Source organism: Geosmithia morbida, assembly GCF_012550715.1.
Source record: "Geosmithia morbida isolate 1262 chromosome Unknown scaffold_2, whole genome shotgun sequence".
NCBI classification, from domain to species: domain Eukaryota; kingdom Fungi; phylum Ascomycota; class Sordariomycetes; order Hypocreales; family Bionectriaceae; genus Geosmithia; species Geosmithia morbida.
Window position 1 is genome coordinate 350476 of NW_023336189.1, and position 25556 is coordinate 376031.

A 25556-nucleotide genomic window follows, 5' to 3' on the forward strand; every position below is an offset into this window, starting at 1 on the left:
CTACGCCCTCATCAGACCGAGATATTCAAAAGAAACTGAATTCTAATTGGGGGTTTTTTTTTTCTTAACGATTGTCTCCTCTGAAGAACAGAGACGATATCGGCAATCGTCGAGGGAAGTAGCCTTATGGAGGTGTCTATGGGTCGCAGGTACACCGAGTGCTACTCACTATCATAACCAATCATGGAGTATTTTTAGGTGGCCGCCTCCAGACTGACCTTGATATATGCATCTATTAATGTGTAGCAGCACTCAGCTACAACATCACTACTCCTCTCCCCCTCGAGAGCGACCTGTCCCAGCAGAGTTGAAACATCTCATGATGGCCAGCGGCAGAGGAGCGTACGTCATGATGTTATTGTGACCTGATGAGAGAGAGAAAAGTTATCAGTTCCAACTTCCGCTGACCAGACATCATCTTTAACTTGGGGGCCCAACTCACCTCCGACTGCGAACAGCTCTTGCCGGACAATTACATCTGGATCGGACTTCCATGTCGTCACAAATGCATCGTCGCTCGTCCGAATCGTCTTCGTCTGTTTCCACGCGTCGAAATCTTCGTGTCCCTCAATCTTGACAACCTCGTTGACGGCAGCCCTGAACAGCTTATTGTCCTGTGTCCAGGGTATATCGGCATCGTTCTTTGCGTGGACCAGAGAGAGCCTCAAGCGGTTCTTGGTGTTTCGCACAATGCTGGCAAGCCGGTCGTCCGTACGCCACGTATCGACAACCAGGCTCTGCAGCAGGTTGATGAGGAACGGCCACGAGCGGAGAGGGGCGAGCACGGGGAAGACGCCCCCGATACGGTACTCGGCCAGCATCGTCGCCAGGTCGCTGAAGCCGGCTACGAGGACTAGTCCGGCGAACTCGACGCCGCGCGAGACGTAGCGCTCGGTCACGGCGCTGGCCACGGCTGTCCCCAGGCTCTGCCCGAGAAGAAGGATGCGCTCGGGCGGGATGCCGGCGACGTTCATGACCCATTCCACCACGGCCGAACCGTCCTCGACGAGACCGGCCTCGTCGGGACTGCCCGTGGAGTGACCGTATCCTCTGTAGTCAAACGTGATGATGTGGTAGTTAGACGTGGCTGTCAGGGAATGGTAGGTGGCCGGGCGGATAACCTCGGCGACGTGACCTGCGTTCTGCGCCGGCCTAGCATGAGCAGGGGAGCCCTAGTCTGGTGAAGGGGGGCAGGACCTACCCCGTGAACTACCTGACGTGTTAGGAATCATACTGGTCCCGGACACAGGGAGGGGGATGAACCCACAGTTCAGGATGACCTTTGCCTCCGGATCCTCCTTCAGCAGCTTAAATGACTCGGTCTGCGTGACGTCTTGCGCAAACGCGGGAGACCCGACAGACAGCGCATCCTCATTCTGCAGATAGGTCGGCAGTGGAAGGATATGCCAGGCGTAGATGGTCTCGCCATCAGCCGTCCCGAGCTGGAAGGGCGTGACCTGGTTTCCTGGGAGCAGCAGGCGCGGGTGTGAGCTCTTTGTCATCTTCCTGGTCGGCAGCGTAGGGATCTTGGGAAGAACGAACTGGCAAACCCCCATTTACCGGGGTTGTTCAGGTCACTCCATAGAAGAGAGCTGATCTTGTGAGCGTACACAAAGCTGGCCAGTCGTCGGTTAGCGAGCCGAGGATGTCGCCCAAGAAGATGGAGGAAGCTGGGACCCACTGTCTCTGGAAGAAAGGATTCACGGCCAGGATCAGGAAGATGGCATATAGAGCTAATGGCACTATGACGGCCCAGGCCGCGTGCCTGAGACTGTGATGCAGACGTATTGCCATGGTGAAGACAGTTGTGTTCCGAGACAGAGCCAAGGCCGGATGGTGGTACTGGATGGTAGCGATATGGAGAGCATTACATGGTAGAAGCCGCGGAGGTGGGCCTTGTTGCTGGAGTACGAGTACGGTGGTAGTAGCTTTCGTGGAGGTGATCTCCTGGGCAGCCACCTTCGGTTGAGTCGACACGGAGATACTGTCATCTGAGAAGCAGCAGCGCTCCCAAACACGACAGAGGACCGTCCGAGACTTGTCTATGACCCTTCAGTGTACCGTAAGTCTCAATTTTGACAATAATATTGTGAACAGTCGTCTGGGGACCGGCCAGTAGCATCACGTGATTCCCTTGTATTGCCTTTGGGAGCTTCGATCTGTCATCTGATTCCTCGGGGCGGTGGCGTAGTTGGGAGCGCGTCAGACTGAAGTCAAACTTCAATCATTAAAATCTGAAGGTCACCGGTTCGATCCCGGTTCACCCCATTCGAGTTTTTTTTTTCTTTTGCACTTTTCTTCTATCGTTCCTCCGATACTGTCTGTTCCCTTTCCTTTTGATACATGTATATTTTTCTTCCTTTTCTATGCTTGTGAGATCACTGGTTGTTACCCGCCGTTGACAATTATTCATACAAGGTCTCACTCAACCTTGATTCCGAACTGGTACGACCGTTTCTCGGGCTTCTCGCATGTTCCCAAGTCAGACGGGCGCCTGTCCGTGTGAGTACGGGTATTCAGACCCAAGGATTCCCTTTGAGAGGAATGAGGGGACGGGATCCCATAAGCTCAAGCTGCGCGGTAATCATCGAGACTGCATCCTTCCAATCGAGCGGCAAGACGCCATGAAGCTCCACGCATCCGCCCTGGTTGCCTCTGTAGCCGCAAGTTTCGCCTTCTCCGACTCCAAGGGGCAGTCGGTTATAGCTCCTATGCGACTGAAGTATTGGGACTCATCTTTTCCCATTCTCTGGCCAGACTAGGAGTTTCCTACGTGATATATCCCGGATAATCATACCGGACCTGATTTAGTCAGGGCTTTGAGTCTGTTCGAGGCTCGCTTGCAAGCACGTACTCATACAAAACATGTAGCATTGGGGAGAAAGGCAAATCAGACATGCCTGATTGACAACGACATTGAACGAATAGGGAGCGAGGATTCGCAGAAACGAGTCCCAGATATCGAATATTACCTCTCGGAATCCCCCCCCCATCTTCATATGTGAGAGGAGAGCTTTGAGAAGAGAGACGAGAGTCCTGATCGATTCAACGATAAAGAGGCTTCACTAACACGCGAGCATCCAAAAGGGTAATCCGCCCCACCGATGCACCCCAGACCAATCACGCGCTCTGACTTCCGGTGAATCGCGTCAGAGCATTCTGGCGATGAAGAATGGTACCTTCAACCTTGCAGACTACATCGGTTCCCATTCTATGTGCTCGCACAGCACCCGCCACCTATTCATGCGATCGGTTCACTACGCTCTTCTGCCATACATGCCTCCGCGTGCTCCCTGCATGCAACGCAAGACGCGTATATATCCATCTACCTTGTCTACTCCTACCATGCGTATCTAAGTTCGACGAACGGACGACGACGACGACGATACACGTCCACGACTGATCTCCCACCACGATGGAGAAGAAGCGCAAGGCGCCCTCTCGGACGTCAACGCGACTCGGGAGGGCATCTAAGCGCCGGCAATCGACACCCCGCGAGCCCACGCCGGAACCTGTGCCCGAACCCACGCCTCCTCCCGTCGTCGAGAAGACGCCCCCTCCGCCGCCGCCACCTCCTCTGCCCATCTCTATCGAGGCTGGCAAACCCCTTCCTACAGTCGAGAAGCCACAGCCTGATGATCTGTCGATAGAGGAATACCAGGACGTTTACGAGAGGTGAGAATCTTCCAGACGGCAGAAGATAGGCCTTCTGTACTGCCCAGCACATTTGCTAATCACAGCACCACAGCGGCGTTCTTGTCGAATCTCTCATCCGGTCACGGGACAAATGGATAAACGGAGGCCTTTTCGAGAAGTACTGGACAAAACCTCATAAGCGCAAGGGCGTCCTGCAAGAGGACCCTAAAAACCCCTCCAAGGACACCATGTCGAAGGTCGGGCCAGTCACCATCACACTCGAACCGCACATCTTCGAAGCCACCATGTATGTCGTTAAGGACCCCAAGCTACGGCAACAGCACAAGGAGGCGCAGCAGAAGCATAAACAAATGGTGCAGCAGCAGAAGCAACAGCTCAAGCAGCAGCAGCAGCAGCAGCAGCAGCAGCAGCAATACCAACTGCAGCAGCAGCGACAACTCCAACGACAGCAGCAGCAGCAGCAGCAGCAGCAGCAGCGGTACCAACAGCAACATTTCCAACCAGCCCAGGCTCGCCCAGTCATCCAGTATGGCCAGCCAAACAGCTACGTGCCGCTCCCGGGGCCTCCAGTGGCGGCCGCTCACTCACCGGCGCCAGACGCTCGACACGCCTCTGGTAGCCCGGCCCCTATCTCTGCGCAGCCTCAGCCTCAGCTTCAGAGGCCACCCTCGAATGAACCCGAAAGGAGGGCCTCTGACGGTCCAAGGCTAGCAGCAGCCCCTTCTACAGCTCTTGGGGGGACCACCCCTTCACCTGCGCCGAGCTACCCGCCGAGACCTCCTCCGGGGCCGGCAGCAGTCGGCAAGACAACAGTCCCACCAGCCGCCGGAACACCTCCCAACACGGCTACTGTTCGGCCGCCTCCGAATCCCCCTCCAGCACCGCAGGCAGCCGGGACATCGCCTGCTGGCACGCCTCCTACCGGCGCACGACCGACGTCGAGACCCCCAGCGAGACCGGCTGCCAATGCCGCACCGGGTCAGCCGGCACCGGCGAAAGCGGGACCAGCAGCAACAGCTTCTGGGTCCGGCAAGCTCAATACCGCTGCCCCGGCGCCCGCAGCCAAACCCGCCACGAATGACCCTGTGATAGCCCTCTTGGCCCAGCGAGCCTCAGGCGATCCAGAGCTTAGAGATCTTATGAAGAGGGTTGCCGTCGGACAGGCAAAGCAGGAGGAACTCAACCATTTCCAGAGTATAATCAACCAACTGAATGCAGAGTATAAGCGAGGAGGTGGACAGCAGGGCCCATCAGCAGACAGACTTCTCGTGGATGGCCGGACGGTCAAGTACTTTGCGGTCGAGGTGTGCGCCATCCTCGACTTTGTGCTTGCCTCCAACCTCAACCAGAAGGCAGCGGACCTCAAGCCGCCCCCGCGAAGCGACGCCCTGGTCGTCCTGCTCGTCAAGGCAGCGCTCGAGGATGAGCGTACAAAGGCCATGTGTAGGCGCATAGCCACGGATAAGCCAGGATTCACGGACTCGACGGATCTCAAAGAGATACTCGATCGTCTGCACAGAGACTCCAAGACTACGTCGCAGCACCTGCAACACCCTCCGCAGAAGCAGCAGCAGCAGCAGCAGCAGCAGCAGCAGCAGCAGCAGCAACTGCGCCCCCCGCAGAATCAGCAACAACAACAACAACAACAACAACAACAACAACAACATAATCATCATCATCATCCGCCGCCGCCGCCGCCGCAGCAAAAGCTTCCTCCAGCACCCCAACCGCCACCGCAACCGAAACAGACTCCTGCAGCACCTCAACTGCAACCGGAGCAAAAGCTCCCTCCAGCGCCTCAGCATCAGCATCAACATCAGCCGCAGCCGCAGCCGCAGCTGCAACAGCAGCTGCCGGGACCGCCGAATCCCCCACAGGGTCAGGCACCTCACGGACCAGTCGATGACAACGGAAACATCCAGCCTCAAGCCCCCAAGCAGACAATCCGCTACAAAGCCCCCACGCCTCTACCGCCGCCGCCGCCGCTCAAGAGCGACGTGACAAAGGTCATATTCGACCTCGGCACGGGAGACCGGTACCTGTTCCCCAAATACAGCATCCTGGAGTACCTGCCGACGATATCGGGCCAGATGCAGGTGGTAGCCTCGTTCCTCATCACCCGCAAAGGCGGCGACCCTGATTACGGCGGCGAACCGGACCTCGAATACTACCAGCCCGTAACGATACGCCTGTCCAGCCAGTCGGGCCGCCATCTCGAGAACCTCGCGCGGGTCGTGCCCCCGCAGGACGAGGTGAGGCAGCACATGAATGACATGATGGACAGGCTGATCCGTGCGGAGTACGTCCACCTCGCCCTGCGTCTGCCACGGACCGTCAAGGAGGAGGACGACGACGACGAGCGCGAGCGCGAGCACGGACACGGGCGCAACGAGGAAGGGCGGAGACAAAGAGCCGAGAGGCTGGATGAAGCCAAGAAGATTGAACCGGATGCGTCTGCGCCGGCGCCGGCGCCCCTGCAGCTCTCCAAACCAAGTGTGCTCTGGACGACGCCGGCAAGTGCACCTGCAAAGGTGGACCATGTGCCACACTCCGTGAATGAAGACGACGAGGCTGAGGCGCAGTATAGGCGCCTCATTCACTCGGTCGCAGCTAAGGGGCCGACTGTTCAGCTATAGGTTAGATGGGGATAGTGGTGATAAAATGTAGCCTGCACCATTTAGCTGTCTGACTGCTAGAGATATCAAATCCCCCCACGTCGGCCATCTAAACTGAGACTTTTCCGTACGATTTCATGTGCCAGGGGGTTGCAATGTGACGGCCAGACTGTTTTCAAGCTCTGATCCCCTGCTAAGCTCTCGTTGAATGACACTCTGCTGATTTGAACGTGGGCCGCTTTGAAGTTGCAACCTACTCTTGACGTGCGGATGAACATGTTGTGTTTGTTTATTTACATTTCTGTTTACACTGCTCTTTACACGTAAATATGAGGTGCTGGCATCCCTTCAACTTCTACGCCCGAGATCTAGGATCTTGGGTCATATACAAAGTACAAGGCAGGGTATAAGCTGAGCCCCATATTGTTGAATATTGTCAGTTTGTAGATTCCATCCTGTTTGGCCTTCTATGTAGTAACGGCAGTAGAAGACTGCACTTGCACAGGAACCCAAACGGGGGACTCTCCTGCCTGGCCTATAGCTAAGTACTACGCCCTCACGGTTGCGGGTCATCGTCCTCGCGGTATTCGACCAGGGGAGGTTCCGGGCTTTGGTACTTGACGTTGGTGTATATCCTCTGGAAGTCGGGCATGTCGACGCAACCGCTGGGCTTGGTGATATCGCAGGCGAGGTAGCTGAGAAGGGCACTCATGGAAGCGCTGGGCTGTTCGAGAAGCCACTGTGGCATGCCAATGTCGGCGTACATTTCGCTGAGGAAACCGACGAGCTTCTAGTGAAGCGTATTAGCATCCATAGGGAACTCCCCTCCCCCAAAGAAACCAGGAGTGACAGAGGAACGAGGGACATACCAGCGTTGTCATGGCCAAGTCATCCGATAGAAGCATAGTAGTCTCCCCAGGAATTGCGGGAGCGACTCTAGCCAGAACCTTGGCAACCTCCTTCAGACCTAGGAAAGCCTGTGGAGGAAAGGGTTAGCTATCTGGCACATGACCGGGAGGGGTGAGGAGGGGGGGTTGGATGGTGTACATACGTGCGTCATGTCTTCCTGGAGGATGTATCGGTAGTGTGGGATGCACCGTTTTAGCGTTTTCCAATCCTCCTGCAGTCAACTTGTCAGTACCCGGGTTTTCGTAATTCTCCTATTCTTTCTCATCCTTGGGAGCATCAGCTTACAATGGTTGCCTTCATACCGTCTCTATGATGGACACTGTCTTCTGAAATCAGGTACATGATCCAGTAGACGTGCTCGATGAGGCTGCGGAAGAGAGCCTCTTGATCGAGGTTGAGCTCGATCGGCTGGGGGAAGAGAAGGGGGCCTCCACGTTTGACCATGCGGGCATGGCACTTCTTAGCACCGGATCCGACGTGCTTGTCAAACTTGGATCTAGACGGGGATACGTTGTTCTGCCAGGTCCCGGCCCTTATCAGGGCCGGGAAGCACAGAATGAGAAGGAAGATGTGGAACGGCTTCATCTTGTGTGGTCATCTGCTTCTCAGTGAATGAAGAGAGCTACAGGTATCAACCAGATTGATGTGCAGTCTCTTAGCAGGTATTTGATCGTTCCTGGATGGGGGATGAAGGGAGACAAAGTGTGCATGTTGGAGGACAGATCCAAGAGTCAGGAGCGATGGGGAGACCGTCCTTCTATACATGGACGACCATGATTAAACTTCCAAAAGTACGGAAGGTGCTTTATTTACATTTCACGTTTATATCTTGTGACTCCTCAACACGGGGAAGAAGATTTGGAGTTTCGTTGGGTGATATTCATATTGACTCTATGCATATACTTTACAGTAAACATGTTGAATGCTGATGAAGACAACATGCAGTTGCCTCTTCCCGTTGAGGTCTCATAGTACCGGTACTGAGTATGGTGCTTTCGTCGTGTAGTCCACCGTACACTGAAATGAGTGAGATACCGTGACTTTGTTGGCAACTTGAAGGAACCATCCACTTGATACCAATGCACTGCGCCTTCTCCTGATGGCTCTGAGTGTTCGAGGCTGCACGTCAGTATTGACTGTCTCCGCGAAGCTCTAAGTCTACCAAGACAGAGTTTCTTGAGTATCTAGAATCACATAGAATAGGACAGATGACCAGTGTGAGCAGAAGAATACGCTTCGAAGCTCGAGGATAGCTGCTGCTTGCCCACAGATAAATAGAGGCCCCCTCCCCTTGAGGATCCTGTATCCTCTTCTCTCCCTCCTCAGACACACACGCACACAGACACACATCTGATCCCAACGTTTCAAGGCTTCTGTCACGATCAGGCTTCCAACAAGTGTCCATCTGCCATCGAGACCATACACTCATACATTACTACTTATCTTCTCCCACTACCACAGCCATGCTCTTCAGGAGCATCGTGGCTGCTGCCCTCCTGGCACCCATAGCGGCGGTCTCGGGGATCGTCCAGCGCAACTGGAACGTCAGCACCACGATGGAGACCATGACTAGGACCATGCCCGACGACTCTGACGAGATCTTCCACGGCTACAATCTGACTGTGCTCCTCAATGAGCTTCCCCCCAACAGGTCATATGTCCTCACGCCTTGCGGTGTCAGGGAGGCCAATCCCAACGGCAGTGCTGGCATCAATCGCCCCAGCAGGGTAGACGGTGAGAGCACATGTGCCAGCAGCAACCTCACCAACGTCAACACCACCAGCATCCCCCCCGACAACAACACATTTGCCGAGGACGACCGGATTACTGTCACCAGAGTCGAACCTCGCAGCCTCGGAAGGCTCCGGAAGAGGGGCTCGGGCGATGTGATTTACGGCTTCGCCAGACAGTGGCGGAGAAAGCCGTGGAACCCTCAGTACGCGGGTCCCCGAGAGTGGTGGGATCTGAGCTGGCAGACGTGCCGGAACGGAAGACGTCTGGACGCCCTGGAAGGCTGCATGTCTTTTCGCGCCCTAGAGTGGCTTGCTCACATCATGATCGCTCCGGCAGAGCTCATCACTGCGGACAGCGTCACTGATCAGTTCAGGGTCAAAGGCTCTGGCGGTGGCCACGCACCGGTATGCTCTGGCCTTGGGTTGACTCAGACCTCCTCTCCCGTTTTCTTCTTCTCCTTGTTCGAAAATCTCACTGACGTTTTTGTACAGGCAATCCTTCGGGGAGTTCTCGCTTGGACTGAGATCCTCCAGGTTCTGATCGGCCAGATCCACGACGCAACCATTGTCACCGAGCATGACCAGATGCGCATCATGAAATGCTATCTCGATGTGAGTCGACATTACCCGATATACTCGAACCAGAGGGGGTGAAAAAGAGATACAGACATATTAACCTCCCTCTCCTCCTCCTTCCAGTACTCGTACCAAGCCTCGGCCTTTCTTCAGGCTCTATCCACAAGGGCTGACGAGTTTGCGGCTGACGATCCCGCCCGGTGCATCGTCTTTGACAAGATCGAGATCCTGTACATAGTCTACAAGCAAGTGGGCGACCTCCTGTACAGCAACGACCCATCGATTCGACCTGTCCTGACCAAGCAATTCCCCGCCGTCATCCCTGACGAGTGGCACACCAAGCACGGCGCGCCTCAGCCCAGCCATCTCTTCGCCGACTACGTGCGAACGCACGACTGGGCGCGCATGGGCGGCTACGAGTCTGACTTTGCCGAGTCACAGACGGCTTGGAAGTGCATCGAGACTCGTCAGCAGTGGCCTCAGGAGCCCAGGAAGCTCGAGAGAGACTACAACAGGCAAAAGGCTGACTGGCTGAAGTTGGAGAAGGACATCATCTTCGATCTGAGAACCAGGACCAGAGAGGAGGCACAACGCAGGAGGGACAGGGGGGAAGATCACGGAAAAGGGTGGAAGACAAAGAAGCAGAGAAAGAAGGATGAGAAGAAGGCGAAGAAGGCCCGCAAGAACGTCAAGAAGCTCAAGGAGGACGGGTTTGGTGACCTCGATATCTCTTGGGGTCAGGAGATCTGGCCTGGATTCGCCGCAGAGGACGGCCTTGCCTATATCGACGAGTATTGATCTCCACACCAGACGGCACAGCTTCTGAGGGATACATCTGGGGGATACATCTGGGGGATACACCTGGGGGATACATCGGGGAGATTGGGAGGGTTCATATCATCTCAAGTAGATGTCGTGAAATGGAAATGAACAGTTTGATACGACTGTTCTCATCAAGACTGTCTGCGGTCTGATGACGGTGGTGACGGTGTTGCTGTTTTTGATCAGGCCATGTTTACGTCCAGGCTGATCTGTACAGCCAAGCGGCATTGCGTCATCGCCTCTCTCAACTCTAACTCTATGCGTGCGTGTTTGTGGCTGATGAGCTTGTAGGGCTCCAGCCACACCTTGTTGAAACAGAGAGCCGTGGTTCATCTCACGGCCTTCGACAATCCTAAGCTGAATTATGCATCATCTTATCTCTCTTTTTCTTATTCCCATCTCATCTCTTTGTCGATATCCCTACACCGAAGTTGAGCCAAGCCTTCAGCCCTGCCCTTTCAACTTCGCCCCTCCCCTCGGCGGCACCATGCCTGTTTGAAAGCTGCTATCGCTCTGTGACATCACGCCTCTCTATTCATCATGGGCCAAGCCATGTCGGACGAGCCTCCCCGACAGCAATCGCGGGAGGAGCTCACAAAGCGACTCGTATGTAAAACCTCCTCACCCGTATCTGCCTCTCTGGCGGGCTCTGGCGGTCTAGATGGAGATATGTTCAGATTGTGCAGAGTAAGATACCGTTGCTGAGACCTGGAACCGTCATGGGAGATCAACACGATAGGCGGTCACCTTCAAGGACAAGTGCTTCAGCTCTCTGGAATTCTACCTGCTCAAGGCAGCCTTTGAAAGCCTGGCAGATCGTCAGGGTAACGTGCGCTACCTGAAAGAGGACAGTGTCGCGCGGTTCCTCGAAATCCCCGACATCATTGGGGCTGCCCCCGTCATCTTCCAGATGATCTCGTACATCGGGGCCTTTCCCTTCCTCCACGATGCCCCTGCTGTGCTGGAACTCCCCCAGCTCATCATAGTGCTGGTGATCATGACGGAGCGGTACCGCAAGGTCTTGGCCAGAGGTGCCTCCGACAGGAACAGACTCTTCTTCAAGGCGCTCGCCGTGCACGACAAGAAGGTGGCCGAGACTGGAAGCTCCGCCGACGAGGCAGCTAAACAGGCTTCATCTTCAAATGCCGGGTTCGGAATCGACCAAGCGGCAAACGACGATGACGACGAAGATGACGAAGACCTGGTCCTCACCGCCTTCGAGCTGCTGGACATTGATGATGCCTTCAAGCAGGGAGACCCGCCACCCTCGCACGGCGCCATGATCCCGCCCGACAACTTCCGGAAGATCCTCATGCTCCTCCTCCTCGCGGCACCCATGGCCGGGGACGAACGTCTCTCCCAGTACTCCGACCACGCCTCCGGGGAGAGTCTGGAAGCGCTCCGGGCTACGGCCGAGTCTATCCTCGCGGCCTTTGTTGACGTGGAGACCTCTCCGGGCATCAGGTACAGCCGCTTCAAGAGCGTGGTACCGACCCTGCTCCCAAACCTGTTCAGAGGTTTCAACGGCATATTTGAGCATTTCCTGTTCGCCCAGGACCTCGGTCTCTCCAAGCACAAGGGCGACGAGGAGAAACCGGAGCCGGCCAAGGCCGTACAGCCGCTCCTTCCGCAAGTGGGCGAGATCCTTAATGAGCACTCCCTTGCGCAGCTGTCATTCTTCATCCCGGGCGACTCCCTCTTCCGTCGCGTGAGGCCGCTATACTCGGGTAACGAAGCGGGCTTTTCCATGGGCAGCTTCGAGACCAAGGTGTTCAACTGGCGGGCGCCTACGCTGGTTCTCGTCCGGGGCACACGGATCAGCAGCGTCCCCGACGGCGGGCGGGAGTCGGCCTTTGCCGACATGCTACCACCCAAGCGCTTTCCCGACGGCAGCAAGTCGGACCGTCTCACATTCGGCGTCTATATCAGGGAGCCGTGGAAGCATACGCACAGGGAATGCTTTGGCGACTCGGACACGGTGCTCTTCCAGCTCGAGCCCGTCCACGACGTCTTTGCTGCCTCGACCCTCAACACCGACTATGTCACCTTTACCAAGCCGCCGGCCAACGACCCGTGCCTGTCCTTTGGTGGTGCGCACCCGCACCCGACCAAATCGGGCCGCAGGAACGGCGTCCTCCCTATGGGGTCTGTATCGCTCACCCTCGACGGCTCGTTCGAGTTCGGCGTCTTCAACCACGACTTCACCTCGCGCGGAGGCGCCTTCCAAACCAGCTCCATCCGACAATTCAACTTTCAGGACCGGTTCCAGGTCGAAAGTCTCGAGGTCTGGGGCTGCGGCGGCGACAAGGAGGCAAAAGCCCAGGCTGACAGGTGGGCTTGGGAAGCCAAGGAAGCCGAAGCTCGTCGCAAGATCAACCTGGGATCGGGGGATATAGAGGCAGACCGAGCGCTGCTGGAGATGGCTGGACTTGTCGGAGGCGGCAATCGCAGCGGCGGATCCATGGCTTGATCGCCAATCTGATGTACTTCTCCATGTCACAACGGAGAGGGCGTTTCCCTCTTCATAGGAGATTGGATTTATTCATTGGTGTTTTGCTTCTCATGTGACACGGTACAGTTAGGGAAGGGCCATTATACATGATGTGTTCCTTCACAGTCCCCTCGCGATGCCCATACATTCCTCCCCGCCCCTGACTAGTATAATATACACTGGCTCGCCTGTGGTGACTGGTGCAAGGAGCCCGCAGATCTCTTACGGTCGTGTCTTCCTACCTCTTGGGCTCGCCGTCATCCTTCTTGCCCTCGTCCTTCTTCTGCGATGCCAGGATCTCTCCCAGCGCGCCTAACGAGCTTTTGGGATTCTCCTTCCTCGACTTTCCCGACTGAGCGGCTGCCTCCTGGGCCTCGGCAGCCTTCTTCTCGCCCTCGGACCAGAGTCCCATATTTCCGAGCATGCCACCACCGCCGCCGCCGCCGCCGCCGCCGCTCTTCTCGGCGGGAGCAGCAGCATCGTTCTCGGTGTAAGAAGAAGAAGAAGCGGCGGCGGCGGCGGCAGCGTTGCGCTCGGCAACCTTCTTCTGCACGAGGCTCCTCATGGCCTTGTCCTCCTCGTCTCGGGCCTCGAGCTCGCGGATCCACTTGACGCGCTTCTCCTCGGCGTCGCGCTGGCTCTGCAGCTCCCTCAGCTCCTTGGTCTTGGCCCTGTCCTGGCTGTAGTACATGCTCCCGGCGACCATGGCGACGACGGTGAAGCCCTGGGCGGCCACACGGGCGCGGAACATGCGGTTCGCCTGCTTCGAATCGCCGCGCCTGAGGGCTCGGTAGGCATTGATGAAGGCGGCGACGGTAAGGCCGATTCCTGCAGAGCGGGAAGAGAGAATAGAGAGCAAGACGTGTCAGCGCTCATGTGTCGCTAGCTGTCGAGAGGAAGAGAAGAGGAGAAAGAAGGCGACGTACCTAGGGGGACGAGAGGCTCCTCCTTAACCTTGCGGAACACCTTTTGCATGGCACGCTCATTGTGGAATTCCCTGTGAGCATTCAATCGTAAGCGGCGGCCCAGTGAGTACGTGTATCATCGCGTGACGTACGGGGTGCTGTCAAACGACGAGGGCATCTGCCCAGAAATCTCGGTCGGTCGGCCGGTCATGGCTACGCTGAGAATATGCCCTTGAAGCCTGGAAATGTCCTTCTTTCTCTTCTCTCTTCTTTCAATCGGGGTAGCGATGTGCCGGTTGGATGAGCGTGGTTTAGAAAGGTCTGGAAGTAGAGAAAAGAAGAAGTATCGACGAGAGGCTCGAGTGGACGGCAAAACGTCGCCGAAGCGGCGGAGTTGGCGGGCGGAGTTGGTAGTGACGCATTTGCGGTTCTGCCCGGTGGGAAAGGGGTCCACCGATTATCCCTCCCTGCTGCAGAGGCGGCTCAGCATGGATTGCAGGCTAGAGCCTGGAGGTCACAGGGGTTCCAGGTGCTCACAGGGCTATATGGCCTGCATCAGGCCGCTGTAACCGCTACAGGTTCCAGTCCCCCAGCGGTCCCGCTCAGCTTAGGGTTATAGCGGGTACGGACGGCAATGCGGGCGAGTACCTCCTGCTTCACGGGAAGCTCTACGAGTAGCTACGTAGCTCCTCCTCCAAGTTTTTGTTGCGTCAGCGTCCCACCCTCCTGCATCTCCCAATCGACAACACAACTCAGTCATCTCTTCTTCTTCAGCTCTCGACCGCTGCTCGCCACACAAGATACCGTGTCTTCTTTCGAAATCGGACATAAGCAGATACGCCGTCGTCATCGGAGTCTCGCCGGCCCGCAGGTACATTGTCGAGGAGCAAACGGGGACTCTGTCCATCCAACATGCGCCAGAGGTAGTCAACCATGTGGTTGACCACGCCTTCCATAGAGAGCATCACGCGGCCCCGGCTGGCCGTCGCCGTCGTCTCTGCTTTCTGCGCCGTATCGGTCGCATACTACGCCTACCTGAGCAGTTCCTCGAACCAGCCCGACACCGTCGTAGGTGTGAGGCTGCATCGTAGTAATGCCATCCGTCGCACCCGACCCTCACGACGACGCGAATCCCACTCGAGCTCATCCTCGGAGCCGGCCGGCGACGAGAATGCGGATGCGGACGGTACAGCCCACCCCATCGGCAACGCATCCTCTGATGCCAGCGACGAGTGGTGGAACGACATGAGCAACGTGCCCACGCAGCGGAGAGGCCACAACATTGTCAACCTGCTCTTCCGCGTCTCCGAAGACAACGCCCGGAGGAACGGGTGCGTACATAGAGGATGCCAGTGCAACGCCTGCGGGATGGTGCCCATCCGCGGTATCCGCTACCGCTGCGCCAACTGCGCCGATTTCGACCTCTGCGAGGCCTGCGAGTCTCAGGGCTTCCACACCAAGACGCACATACTCTACAAGATCAGGGTGCCTGCACCTCCCTTTGGCCCCAGGCAGATGCAGCCTGTCTGGTACACCGGCGACCCTGACTCGTGCCTGCGGGTCCTGCCAAAGGCCCTCATCACCAAGCTGTCAGCCGAGACGGGCTTCGAGAGGCCCGAGCTCGAGGCCTTTTGGGAGCAGTGGACCTTTATGGCCAATACGGAGTGGAAAGACGACCCGGACGAGCTGTGCTTGGCAATGGACCGCAAGATATTCGAGCGCTGCCTCGTGCCGACCGGAGGGTCCCGGCATGCCGCCCCCAACCTGATACACGACCGCATGTGGTCCTTCTACGACACCAACAATGACGGCTTCGTCGGCTTCTCCGAGTTCCTGCACGGGCTGTCCTACCGAAAACGCCGTGACAAGCTGCAGAAGATCTTTGAGGGCTACGATATCGACGAGGACGGCTACGTCAGCCGCAAGGACTTCCTCCGCATGTTCAGGGCCTATTACGTACTGTATAAGCAGATGCACAAGGACATCCTAGACGGGCTGGAGGACCAGCTCCTCACGAACACGGAGGCCCAGCAGCTGATCGATAGCCGCCAGCCGCTCAGCAGCCTCTTCGGTCGTGAGGGACGCGTCCCCCACGCCCACAGGGGAGGTCTGACCCTGGACGGCAAGACGCTCCACAGAGACGGGAGCGTCGACGTCGCCGAGGGGACCGGTGCCGTTGCCGAGAACGGGGGGGACACGGCCTCTCGAAACGACATCCTGACGAGCCTCTTCGCCTATGACCCGGCAGACAGGTCCCGGTGGAGGTACTTTGCCCGCGCCGCTAATGTGCAGGGCGTGGACGGCACCGACGTGATCATCTCGGATACGCAGAGGCCGTATCTGATGACGCTGATCGAACCACCGACCACGCTCGATGAGCTGGCCGGTGCCTCCGCGGAGAACCGCACGCTGGATATCGAGGAGGAGGATGATGATGACGGCTCCGGCGGTGAGACCGAGGACGGAGAAGACGGCCGTGACAACCTTCCTGGGCCTCGTGAAGCCCCCTATCCGACGGAGACGGAGGAGAGGATCAGGGCACTGGCGCAGAGCCGACACAGCATCCCCCGTCTGGAGAAGCGCCGGCGCGATATGGCCCGTGCTCAGCTACATGAGCGCTGGAAGAGACGCCAGTTCTACCTCGACGAGGAGGAGGGCGGCAGCGCACCGGATGATTGGCAAGATAACGAGGACATCTTCCTCGATGCGCAGCAAGACGATGGTGGCCACGACGACGATGACGACGACGACGACGACGACGATGACGGCGACGACGACGAAGACGGCGACGACGAAGACGGCAAAGCTGAGACGTCCAAGATGCCGGGTCTGCCCTCCATGCTGTCGCGATCGCGGTCCAGCTCCAAGGTGCGATTCGCCGACAACACGGACGATCCTGAGACGCGATCCAACCAGTCTACGTCGACGAGGAGCATCCCGGAGCGGTGGGGCGGCGTGGAGATTTCCGATTCGGAGAGGGATGCCGGCAAGGAGATCCTCTACCAGGTCACGCAGCAAGCATTCAACGAGCTCCTCGACACCATCTTCAAGCCGGCCGAGGACCTTGCCATACAGGCCAGGGAGACGAAGCATCTGCGGGAAAAGTTCAGCGATCGGATCGAGGCTTACGTTGCTCCTTCGCCCGCCTCAGACAAGCCGCGGGGTGGCGATGGGGACGGCGGAGACGACCAACCAGACGGCATCCGACAGCCGGCTGGAAATGACGGCGCCGGCGACGACGATGGCATCGACAAGCCAGCGTCGGAGAAGAGTCTGCAGCAGCTCCTGGCAGAAACAGGGTACACCGTCGCCACGAATGGGGATGCCGATAACGCCCCGCCTAGGAACGCCGTCGACCTGAGCAGCGAGGAGCACCCGGACGTCATCGTCGACGGGGAGGCGGCCGCCGAGCAGCAGCCGTCGTCGCCATCCCACGACCCGACAATGCCGCAGTTCCGTCCGAACAGTCTGCCCCAAGATGGGCTGTACACGGGAGGCCACCACTACTATCCCGATACGGCTGCAGCGGGCGGAGAAGAGGAGGATACGTCGACGACGATGCCGGAGCGTCAGGATCCGGAGCCGTCGGACGAGACGCTCAAGTGGTGGAAGCAGCTCAACAGGGTCGAGGAGCGGGCGATCGAGCGGGGCGGCTGGGGCAAGCTGAACTTTGAGGAGTTTCGTGACATCTACAGGAGCCAAGAGAACCGGGGCAACCGTCTCGATTATCTGGGGAGCTGGATAGATTTCTGCATTCCTTGAGAGGGACGGCAGTCCATGGACTTGCTGTACTGGTACTCTTGTATTCTTTTTTCATATCCTGCTGTTCCTGGACTCTCTGTTTTCTTTGGATCGAAAAAGGGTTTACAGTCAGTAATGGGTGCTTTCTTTGTTTCCTTCTCCTCTTACAGCATACATGTATATTCCACATTGTGCCTATTACTAGTTTCCAGTGTACGTTAGTGGATGAACATTCTAGATCATGGTGTTTTCGCTTAAGTACCTGGAGTATATGGTATTCAATCTCTCCATTCAAGTCGATGAAGTCTCATGAGCAATACAAGGCCTCCCTGCTTCACGACAGGAGTAAAATTGCACACACAGATATTTCAACCTCGTAACTTTTTTTTCTTGTTTTCTGTCTCGACTATGGCGTTCCCATCTTACAAACCCCGCGTCTCTTTCTTTCTATTATACATGTGATATATAAATATAAAAATGATACGATATGACAATCCAATCGGCATGCCGCTCCCCCTTTTTTTCAATTCCTTTCCAAATCATGCCTACTTGCTTTTAGAAGAGGGGTGGAGGAAGGAGAGAAGATCTTTCAAGAAAGGTTCTAGAGAGTAGCAACGGTAGAGTCGACATTGTCGAAGCCGAGAAGCTTGTTCCAGGTGTCGGCGGTAGTCTGGTCCCTGGTGCCGAGGGCCTCGATCTGGGCCTTTGCGTCGAGGCACTCGGTGTGAGCGGTGTCGGAGGCCTCGCAGACGTTGATGAGCTGGTCGCAGATGCGGTTGGTGATGATGTTGGGGTTGAGGGCCTCCTGCTGACCCTCGGCGACGAGGGGATCCTGGGGGATGAAGGTGAACTCGTCGGCCGGGCGGCCGTTGAGACCGCCGACGCGGGCCATGGTGGGCGTGCACTTGCCGAAGTCGGCATTACCCGTTCCGGCGTTTCCAGTTCCGGCGGCGGGGCTGGCGCTGGCGGTGGCGGAGGCGGAGGCGGTAGCGGTGGCGGTGGCCTTGGCCTTGCAGCTGTCCTTCGTCTTGGTGACGATGGCGGTGGCGGAGGCGGAGGCGATGGCGGTGGCGGTGGCGGAGGCAGTAGCGCCGGCATCATCGCCGGCATCGTCGCCGGTGGTATCCGTGGCGTCGCCGCTGCCATCCTGACCGGCGAGGACGGTGTTGGTGCCGGAGGCGTCCTGGGCGGTGAAGTTGGTGAAGCCGTTCTGGATCAGGACCTCGCCCTGGGAGAGGCCGGTGGCGTCAAAGGGGGTGGCCTGAGACTCCTCGGAGAGCCTGTTGGCCACGTCGGAGCCGCCGACGGCGGGGTCGACCAGGGGCGTGATGCCGCGGAGCTCGGCGTGGGTCGGGAGGGTGGCGTCGGCGCAGACGAAGGGCTTGTCGACGGCGAAGGGGTTGAAGTTGGTCTCGGCCGAGACGAGACCGATGGCAGCATCGATGACGGCCTGGTCGGTACCGAGCTGGTCGAGCATCTGGTCGGCAATGGAGAGCTGATATTCACATGTTAGCACCCTGATACGAAGCATCGACAGATCCTACTGGTTTTTCTTCCTTCTCTTCTGAGAGGTGCTGGAAACCACAGGAAGGGGGAGGGGGGTAGATCCTTACCTTGTCACAAGGGCTGGCAGCAGCAAGGAGAGAACCAGGGATACTACCGGCAATGGTCTCGGCGACACCGGGGTCACCGAAACCCTGAGCACCGAGGGAGCTGACGGCAGACACGGGGATCTGCTCCTGACCGAAGCGGGCCTCGGTGACGGCCAGGAGAGTGGAGAGAAGAATAGTCTTGTACACAGACATTTTGAGAAATCGAGATGGAAAGAGGAGGAAGGGAAAAAAAAAACAGGTGATGAGATAATAGAAGTTATAAGAAGAAGAGAAGATAAAGACCGGACCTAGCGGTTGATTGTTCAAAAAAGAGAGAAAGAAGTGAAGTTGAGCGAAATCACCAGGACCGCTATGTGAAGAAGGGAAAAAAGAAGGATGGAAAGAAGGAAGGATGAGTTTGCTTGATGAATCTACAAGAAAGAAGACTGATGGACCGGGCGTGATCTTGATCTTTATACCAATACTCACCTTGGGCTACTAACCGTATCTATCAACTCAGAACCGGGGGAGGAGGCTCCATGAGGAACCACCCAACGGCTTAGCCGCTGCCAAGATTGTAGCCAAGATGGATACAGGTACGGCAAATAAGGTGCCGCCAAGAATGACGGGGTTGCTTCAAGTCCTGAACAGGAACATGGTTTGATACCATGTCCAAACGGGTATGTCTCCTATGTCTGGACTCTGGAGAAAGGGACAAGGGAAGAAAAGAAGGGAGGGGAAAAATATATAAAAGGCAAGTATAATATTTTATATATATATTAACTTGCATTACATTATATTAAGTTAAATTAAATTTGACTAGGAAAATACTCGTTAAAAAAAAAGGGCTTTTTTCGATGAATAAATGATGAAGATGTAAGAGCGTATTCCTTTTTCTCTCTTCTTTTTCTCTTCTTCACTTCTTTCCTTGTTTCTTTTCTTCTCTCTTCTTCTCTCTGAAGCCAAAAGTAAAGAGGGAAGATAGAAAAGAAAAAGAAAAAGAGAATAGGGTCCCTTGAAATTTCACATATAGTCCAAACACTTCTCTGGCAAAGGGGGTGATGTTGTGTCGTTTGAAAACTAAATTGTAGAGACGAAGACTTGAACAGCAACAATAACAAAGCTGTGGTCCCTCGATGGCAGATTAATCGTCCTCGGCTACATCCGAATTCGACCTGCTCAGACAGGTTGACAGGAGAGACCAGCTCGTATAACCCGTATTCCGTATTACCCTAGTATTGGTACCCGTACTGCAACCAGGGGTAGGGGTTGAGCTTGGGGTTGGACAGGATCCCGAGACGAGTCCCTGACTGCGACGGTCGGAAGAATGCAACCTCTGGGTTCTTGGCAATCCCAACCCCAACCCCAACCCCCCTTTTCTTCGCAAGTTACCATTGGCGCGCGCGCAGGAGAACCGTGCATAGTGAGAGCCTGGAGGAGAAGAGCGTGCGAGGGAAAAAGAGAAGAGAGGAAGAGAAAGGAAGAGATACGATAGGGCTGTCCGGGGTTGGTAGGTTGATACTCGTAAATGTATCAAACTTATTAGCAGGGTAATATATCAACACCACCTGGATGGTCGACTCCGGCGGTGACCTGGCAATAAGTTGAACGCAGGAGGTTGTCGTCTCCCGTCCACCGTAGGACTCCCTCTCTTCCCCCCCCCCCCCCCCCCCCCCCCCCCCCCCCCCCCCCCCCCCCCCCCCACCCCCCCTCCCCCCCCCCCCCCCCCCCCCCCCCCCCCCCTTTCCAATACAATCTCCCCGTTGTGATACTTTTTTTTTTTTACATGTATTTTGATGTATTTTTATTATTACCAGTCTCGTGAGATATCAGTCAGTATTATATGTGTCCGTACGAATACATGTATTGCTCTTCTGCTGGTATCCGCAGGTAAATGATACATGACTTATTCTTCTTCTTTCGTATACGAGTATGTGATAATAATAATACTCTCCTCCTTCTTCCTCCTCCGTTCCAAGCCCCCCACCCCCCGACCTTGATAAGAGTTGGGCAGCATGCCGCCATCTATTACCTTGGAGCTGTGATGTGATGTATTGATCTTGAGAGAAGGTCCCGTCTCATCCTGACATGCGTGTAATGCTCCAACTGCACACAATGATCCAACATGTTCCGTACGGCCTCCTCCTCCTCCTCCTCCTCCTCCTCCTCCGCCTCCTCGGGCACAAGGTCGCAGGACTGTACCGGGTCTGTCAGCGCGAGTACCAGGTCGCTCTGCGAGTACAGATTAACACGGGTACGGGTACGGGTACGGACTGATACTCGGGCTGATAACCCCGAGAGTCGCTTGTGTGTGCTAAGATGGATGAAACTATATGTGTCATGGAGACCCCCCCCCCCCCCCTTTCCCCTTGGGCCTGTTAATGCGAAATGAAGATATGACAGGATGACAGGGTGAGAGGGTGAGAGGGTGAGAAGGAATGGAAACTGGCCAAAGTTTTCCTGCATCGTTTCTTGCCTAGTTCCCTCGGATGAGGATGGGTTTCTGGTGTTGAAGATGGGAACGGAAGAAGAACAAAGACAGTCATATGCCGGTGGATAGAGGACCTCGCCATACTAGTCGTGTCGCCCTCAAAGTCACCACGAATACAGACTTGATCTTGATAATTCTGCAGTGATAAGCATGATGGCAGATGAGTGATAATACTATCCGTACCATCACGGCAGTTTCGACCATGCCCAGAATACAGACTCAACACACGAGTAGCGATAATACACTTCATCTTATTGACTAATAGTAAAACAGCCCGTTTAATCCTGACAGAACATGCAGCATAGACAGTTCCAGCACACCATAAACCTGTCATACCGAGTACTATACCCGAGGGCATCATATCCCCCATCTCTACCCCTCCGATGGCGTGCCGAAAGTGAAAGTGGGTGGCTTCGTACGCAGATCGGGGGCTGGGTGTCGGGACTTCGCGTCCCAGGATGGGAAGATCAAGATTATGAAGTAAACACTCTATCAGAGGACGTCAACTCTGTTCCTGCCCGACGCGATGCTTGATGTATTATGACAGCATCTGCTCGTACACTGTCAGAATATTGACGTGTCCATCTGTAGGGTAACCTGATCAAAGAAACCCATCAGCAGAGGAGACGAAGCCATCGACTCCCACAAGAATAGATAGCTGACCTTGTTCTTGATGGAAAACAGAGACAGAAACAAGAAATAGAAAGTTTTTCTTTTTTTTAAGAAGAAAAGAAGAAGAAGAAGAAGAAGAGAGGAAAGGGAGAGAGAGGGAAAACACGTCATGCCCTCATCAGACGACGTCTTAAACATCATCCTTCAGATCAGGCAACCACCCCTTTGGCCTCTCGCTCCCCCTCACGACAAGCCCGTATCCCAGCTTCTCCACCTTGGCAATGCTCTGCCTCATGGCCTCCATCTTGAAGCCGTAATCCTTGGTAGGGACCTCTGGCAGCATCTCGTACGCGCATCCGAGCTCGTGGATATCAGCCAGAATGTTCCGGCCGCCGCTGCCGGACCCCTCACCTTCCCGCCCCCCCCCGGCAAGCCGCCCCGTCTGCGCGGTGGTGACGGTGGCGAAGCGCATCATCTCGCCAAACAGGTCGAACACGCCGTACAGGTAGTCGTGGGGGGCCACCAGGACGTCGGCCGGGATGGCCGCCTGGGCCTCGGCGGGGGTGATGATGGTCTGGTGGCGGAGGTAGTGGGCGAACGAGAGGGCCTCGACGAGCTCCTCCAGCCCGCGGAGGTTGTGGCCGTAGCGGTACCGCTTGATGGACTGGAGGTCCGGGCCGATGGAGGCGATGAGCTTGGAGATCTCTGACAGGCGGCTGTCTACTTCTCTCTGGATGCTGGGAGGGAAGTCTTGGTTGAGTTTCTTGACTCTGTTTTTTTTTAGAGAAGAACAAAGAAAAAGATGAGAAAGGTTAGTGGGGTGGTGAGCGAGGATCGGAGAAGGAGTAGGAGCAGTAGTAGCAGTGATGGTGAGATGCCATGATATACCTTTGCAGGGAAAAGATGCTATGAAGCCGGCATTCATCGTCAGTATCGAGCAGATGAATGAGTGTGACTCGGAGCATGATGGGAAAGAAGACGGTCGTGGACCACATACATCTTCTTGCTGAGAGCAGTTATATCCCTTGACGCCTTGATGATCCTCTCACGTCGATCGTAGTGCTCGTCTAGCTCATCGCGAAAGTCTTCAAACATGTCGTGGAACCGACCGCGGGGAGCATCCTGGGCGGAGTTGTCCTTGGAGCGGGTATTGCCATTGTGATCCCTCTTGATACCCCCTGACATGACGAGAGTCATATATATATATATATGTATATGTATATGTATATATATATATATGTGTGTGTGTGTGTATGTGTGTATGTCAAGAGTCGTATGTGAATGTGAATTCCGTGGAAGGGTTTTCTTCCCCTCTTTTCCTTTTTTCCCCTCTTTTCTTTCTTTTTTTCCCCCGTTTCTTTTCCTTTTTTTTTCCCCCGTTACTTTTCCTCTCCTCTCCTTTCCTCTTCTCTCTCTTCGTTCTGCGGTGTTTAGGGTGACGACGATGGCTGGAGGTTGGAGGTTGGAGGTGGGAGAAATTGTCGGTGCGGCTCTGCTTGATGTGCGCGTATCGATCCATGATTCGATGCATCATGACACCGCTCCACCCTCCTCCACCTCGTACCCTCCACCTCGAACCTCAACCACCCGCATGAGCTGCGACCGCCGAGGAAGAGCGCGTCACCATGTCCCCGACAGCCCTGCTCCGTCCGGCGCCCCTCTTCGCCATCGCCGCCCTCCTCCGCGTCGGCCTCCTCCTCTACGGGACCTGGCAAGATGCCCACTCGGCCCTCAAGTACACCGACATAGACTACCTCGTCTTCACCGACGCGGCGCGCCTGGTATGGCACGGCGGCTCCCCCTACGACCGCGACACCTACCGGTACACGCCCCTGCTGGCCTGGATCCTGGCCCCGACCGCCGCCCCCCTGCCGGGCCTGTTCTCCGCGGGGAAGGTCCTGTTCGCCCTGGCCGACCTGGTGGCCGGCTGGCTCATGCTGCGCATCCTGCTGGTCAGCCAGCGTCTGCCCGTCGAGAGGGCCGGCGCCTTCGCCGCCATATGGCTCTGGAATCCCATGGTCGCCACCATCAGCACCCGCGGCAGCTCCGAGGGCCTCCTCGGCGTCCTCACCGTCGCCGTGCTCTGGGCTGTCGGCGCCCGGAGGTTCGGCCTCGCGGGCGCCGTCCTCGGCCTGGCCGTGCATCTCAAGATCTACCCCTTCATATATGCGCCCGCCATCGTCTGGTGGATGGACGAGAGCGCCCTGGGCAGGACGGACGGGAAGGCGGACCGGAAGGCTGATCCGTCGTCGGCCGACGTCGTCGTCGCATTCTTCTCCAGGGAGAGAATCACCCTGGCTGCCACCAGTCTGGCCACCTTCTTCGGTCTCAACCTGGTCATGTACTGCATGTAAGTCTTCTGCATGCTCTGATAATGCCTATGCTGCCTATGCTGCCTATACCTGTACCCGTCATCCACCGGCAATGCTTCGAGATGTCCGGGAGGAGTGGAAGACCGAGATCTGACGAGACAGATACGGCCAACCTTTCCTCGTCCACACCTTCCTCCACCACCTCTCCCGTCTCGATCACCGTCACAACTTCTCCCCCTACAACATCCTGCTGTACCTCACTTCCGCCTCTGCCGCTGGAGACGGACATGTGTCGGTCCGTGCAGAGTCCCTCGCCTTCATCCCCCAGCTCCTCCTCTCGTGTGTCCTGATCCCCCTTCTCCTTGCCAAGAAGGATCTGGCCACGTCCATGCTGGCGCAGACGTTTGCCTTTGTCACTTTTAACAAGGTCTGCACATCCCAGGTAAGTCTTCTCCCGTCCTCGCTTCGCTTCTACCCCCCCCCCCCCCTTTGCCATATCTCCTTCTCCTTGTGGATCCTCGCCTTCGCTCGCCCTTCTACTCCCTCCTCCCTCCCTGCCAATCCTCGCTCTGCTCCGCTCCGCTCCGGTTCCCGCTAAGCAGCACAGTACTTCCTATGGTACATGGTCTTCCTCCCCTTGTACCTCCCGCGCTCCTCCCTCCTGCGTAGCCGGCCCCTCGGCCTGACCGCCCTCGTCCTCTGGGTGGCCACCCAGGCCTCCTGGCTCCAGCAGGGCTACGAGCTCGAGTTCCTCGGCGAGAGCACCTTCTTCCCCGGCCTGTGGATCGCCTCCCTCTCGTTCTTCCTGGTCAATTGTTGGATTCTGGCCATCATCATTACGGATGGTGCTACCGGGTATGAAGAGGTCAAGGCTCATACCGAGTAACAATACTCTCTCACTCTCTCTCTCTCCCCTCCCCTCTCTTACATGTATATGTTACATCATGATCCATGCAATCAGCAAAGTGTGTTTCCTATACACATCATGTCCTCTTCCTCTTTTTCAATCAAAGAATGAGAGAGATTGTACCTCATCTTACTGTATCATCAAGAATTCAAACGACTTGTACATCATTCTGTATGTAGGGAGGTCATGAGCT

General features: G+C 56.3%; 11 protein-coding genes across 11 annotated transcripts; 6 read left to right on the forward strand and 5 right to left on the reverse strand.

The window, feature by feature from the left end:
* Positions 1-267: 267 nt before the first annotated feature.
* Positions 268-1794, reverse strand: GMORB2_3756 (abhydrolase domain-containing protein 12; the record flags this gene model as incomplete). Its single annotated transcript, XM_035465732.1, is given in 6 exon segments — positions 268-365; positions 443-1172; positions 1202-1209; positions 1214-1465; positions 1543-1616; positions 1682-1794. Coding segments are annotated over 6 exon segments (1275 nt in total).
* Positions 1795-2624: 830 nt separating this feature from the next.
* Positions 2625-2762, forward strand: GMORB2_3757 (uncharacterized protein; the record flags this gene model as incomplete). Its single annotated transcript, XM_035465733.1, has 1 exon — positions 2625-2762. One exon carries the CDS (start codon positions 2625-2627, stop codon positions 2760-2762), a length of 138 nt encoding a protein of 45 aa, XP_035323570.1.
* Positions 2763-3415: 653 nt separating this feature from the next.
* GMORB2_3758 (uncharacterized protein) lies at positions 3416-6293 on the forward strand (the record flags this gene model as incomplete). The annotated part of the gene is made up of 2 exons (XM_035465734.1): positions 3416-3675; positions 3749-6293. The coding sequence occupies 2 exons, from the start codon at positions 3416-3418 to the stop codon at positions 6291-6293; spliced, it is 2805 nt and encodes a 934-aa protein (XP_035323571.1).
* A 535-nt stretch (positions 6294-6828) lies between these two features.
* GMORB2_3759 (uncharacterized protein) lies at positions 6829-7766 on the reverse strand (the record flags this gene model as incomplete). Its single annotated transcript, XM_035465735.1, has 4 exons — positions 6829-7062; positions 7142-7249; positions 7324-7392; positions 7467-7766. The coding sequence occupies 4 exons, from the start codon at positions 7764-7766 to the stop codon at positions 6829-6831; spliced, it is 711 nt and encodes a 236-aa protein (XP_035323572.1).
* Positions 7767-8644: 878 nt separating this feature from the next.
* On the forward strand, positions 8645-10288 carry GMORB2_3760 (uncharacterized protein; the record flags this gene model as incomplete). The annotated part of the gene is made up of 3 exons (XM_035465736.1): positions 8645-9319; positions 9407-9526; positions 9614-10288. 3 exons carry the CDS (start codon positions 8645-8647, stop codon positions 10286-10288), a joined length of 1470 nt encoding a protein of 489 aa, XP_035323573.1.
* Positions 10289-10852: 564 nt separating this feature from the next.
* GMORB2_3761 (Meiotically up-regulated glycoproteins C-terminal) lies at positions 10853-12782 on the forward strand (the record flags this gene model as incomplete). Its single annotated transcript, XM_035465737.1, has 2 exons — positions 10853-10918; positions 11052-12782. 2 exons carry the CDS (start codon positions 10853-10855, stop codon positions 12780-12782), a joined length of 1797 nt encoding a protein of 598 aa, XP_035323574.1.
* Positions 12783-13047: 265 nt separating this feature from the next.
* On the reverse strand, positions 13048-13919 carry GMORB2_3762 (Hypoxia induced protein conserved region; the record flags this gene model as incomplete). Its single annotated transcript, XM_035465738.1, has 3 exons — positions 13048-13631; positions 13730-13800; positions 13861-13919. Coding segments are annotated over 3 exons (714 nt in total), but the record flags the coding sequence as incomplete, so codon positions are not given.
* Positions 13920-14641: 722 nt separating this feature from the next.
* GMORB2_3763 (Zinc finger, ZZ type) lies at positions 14642-17470 on the forward strand (the record flags this gene model as incomplete). Its single annotated transcript, XM_035465739.1, has 1 exon — positions 14642-17470. One exon carries the CDS (start codon positions 14642-14644, stop codon positions 17468-17470), a length of 2829 nt encoding a protein of 942 aa, XP_035323576.1.
* Positions 17471-18050: 580 nt separating this feature from the next.
* On the reverse strand, positions 18051-19254 carry GMORB2_3764 (uncharacterized protein; the record flags this gene model as incomplete). The annotated part of the gene is made up of 2 exons (XM_035465740.1): positions 18051-18944; positions 19063-19254. 2 exons carry the CDS (start codon positions 19252-19254, stop codon positions 18051-18053), a joined length of 1086 nt encoding a protein of 361 aa, XP_035323577.1.
* Positions 19255-22334: 3080 nt separating this feature from the next.
* On the reverse strand, positions 22335-23329 carry GMORB2_3765 (Translin family; the record flags this gene model as incomplete). Its single annotated transcript, XM_035465741.1, has 2 exons — positions 22335-22914; positions 23142-23329. The coding sequence occupies 2 exons, from the start codon at positions 23327-23329 to the stop codon at positions 22335-22337; spliced, it is 768 nt and encodes a 255-aa protein (XP_035323578.1).
* Positions 23330-23769: 440 nt separating this feature from the next.
* Positions 23770-25342, forward strand: GMORB2_3766 (GPI mannosyltransferase 1 subunit M; the record flags this gene model as incomplete). The annotated part of the gene is made up of 3 exons (XM_035465742.1): positions 23770-24494; positions 24619-24898; positions 25064-25342. 3 exons carry the CDS (start codon positions 23770-23772, stop codon positions 25340-25342), a joined length of 1284 nt encoding a protein of 427 aa, XP_035323579.1.
* Positions 25343-25556: the final 214 nt, after the last annotated feature.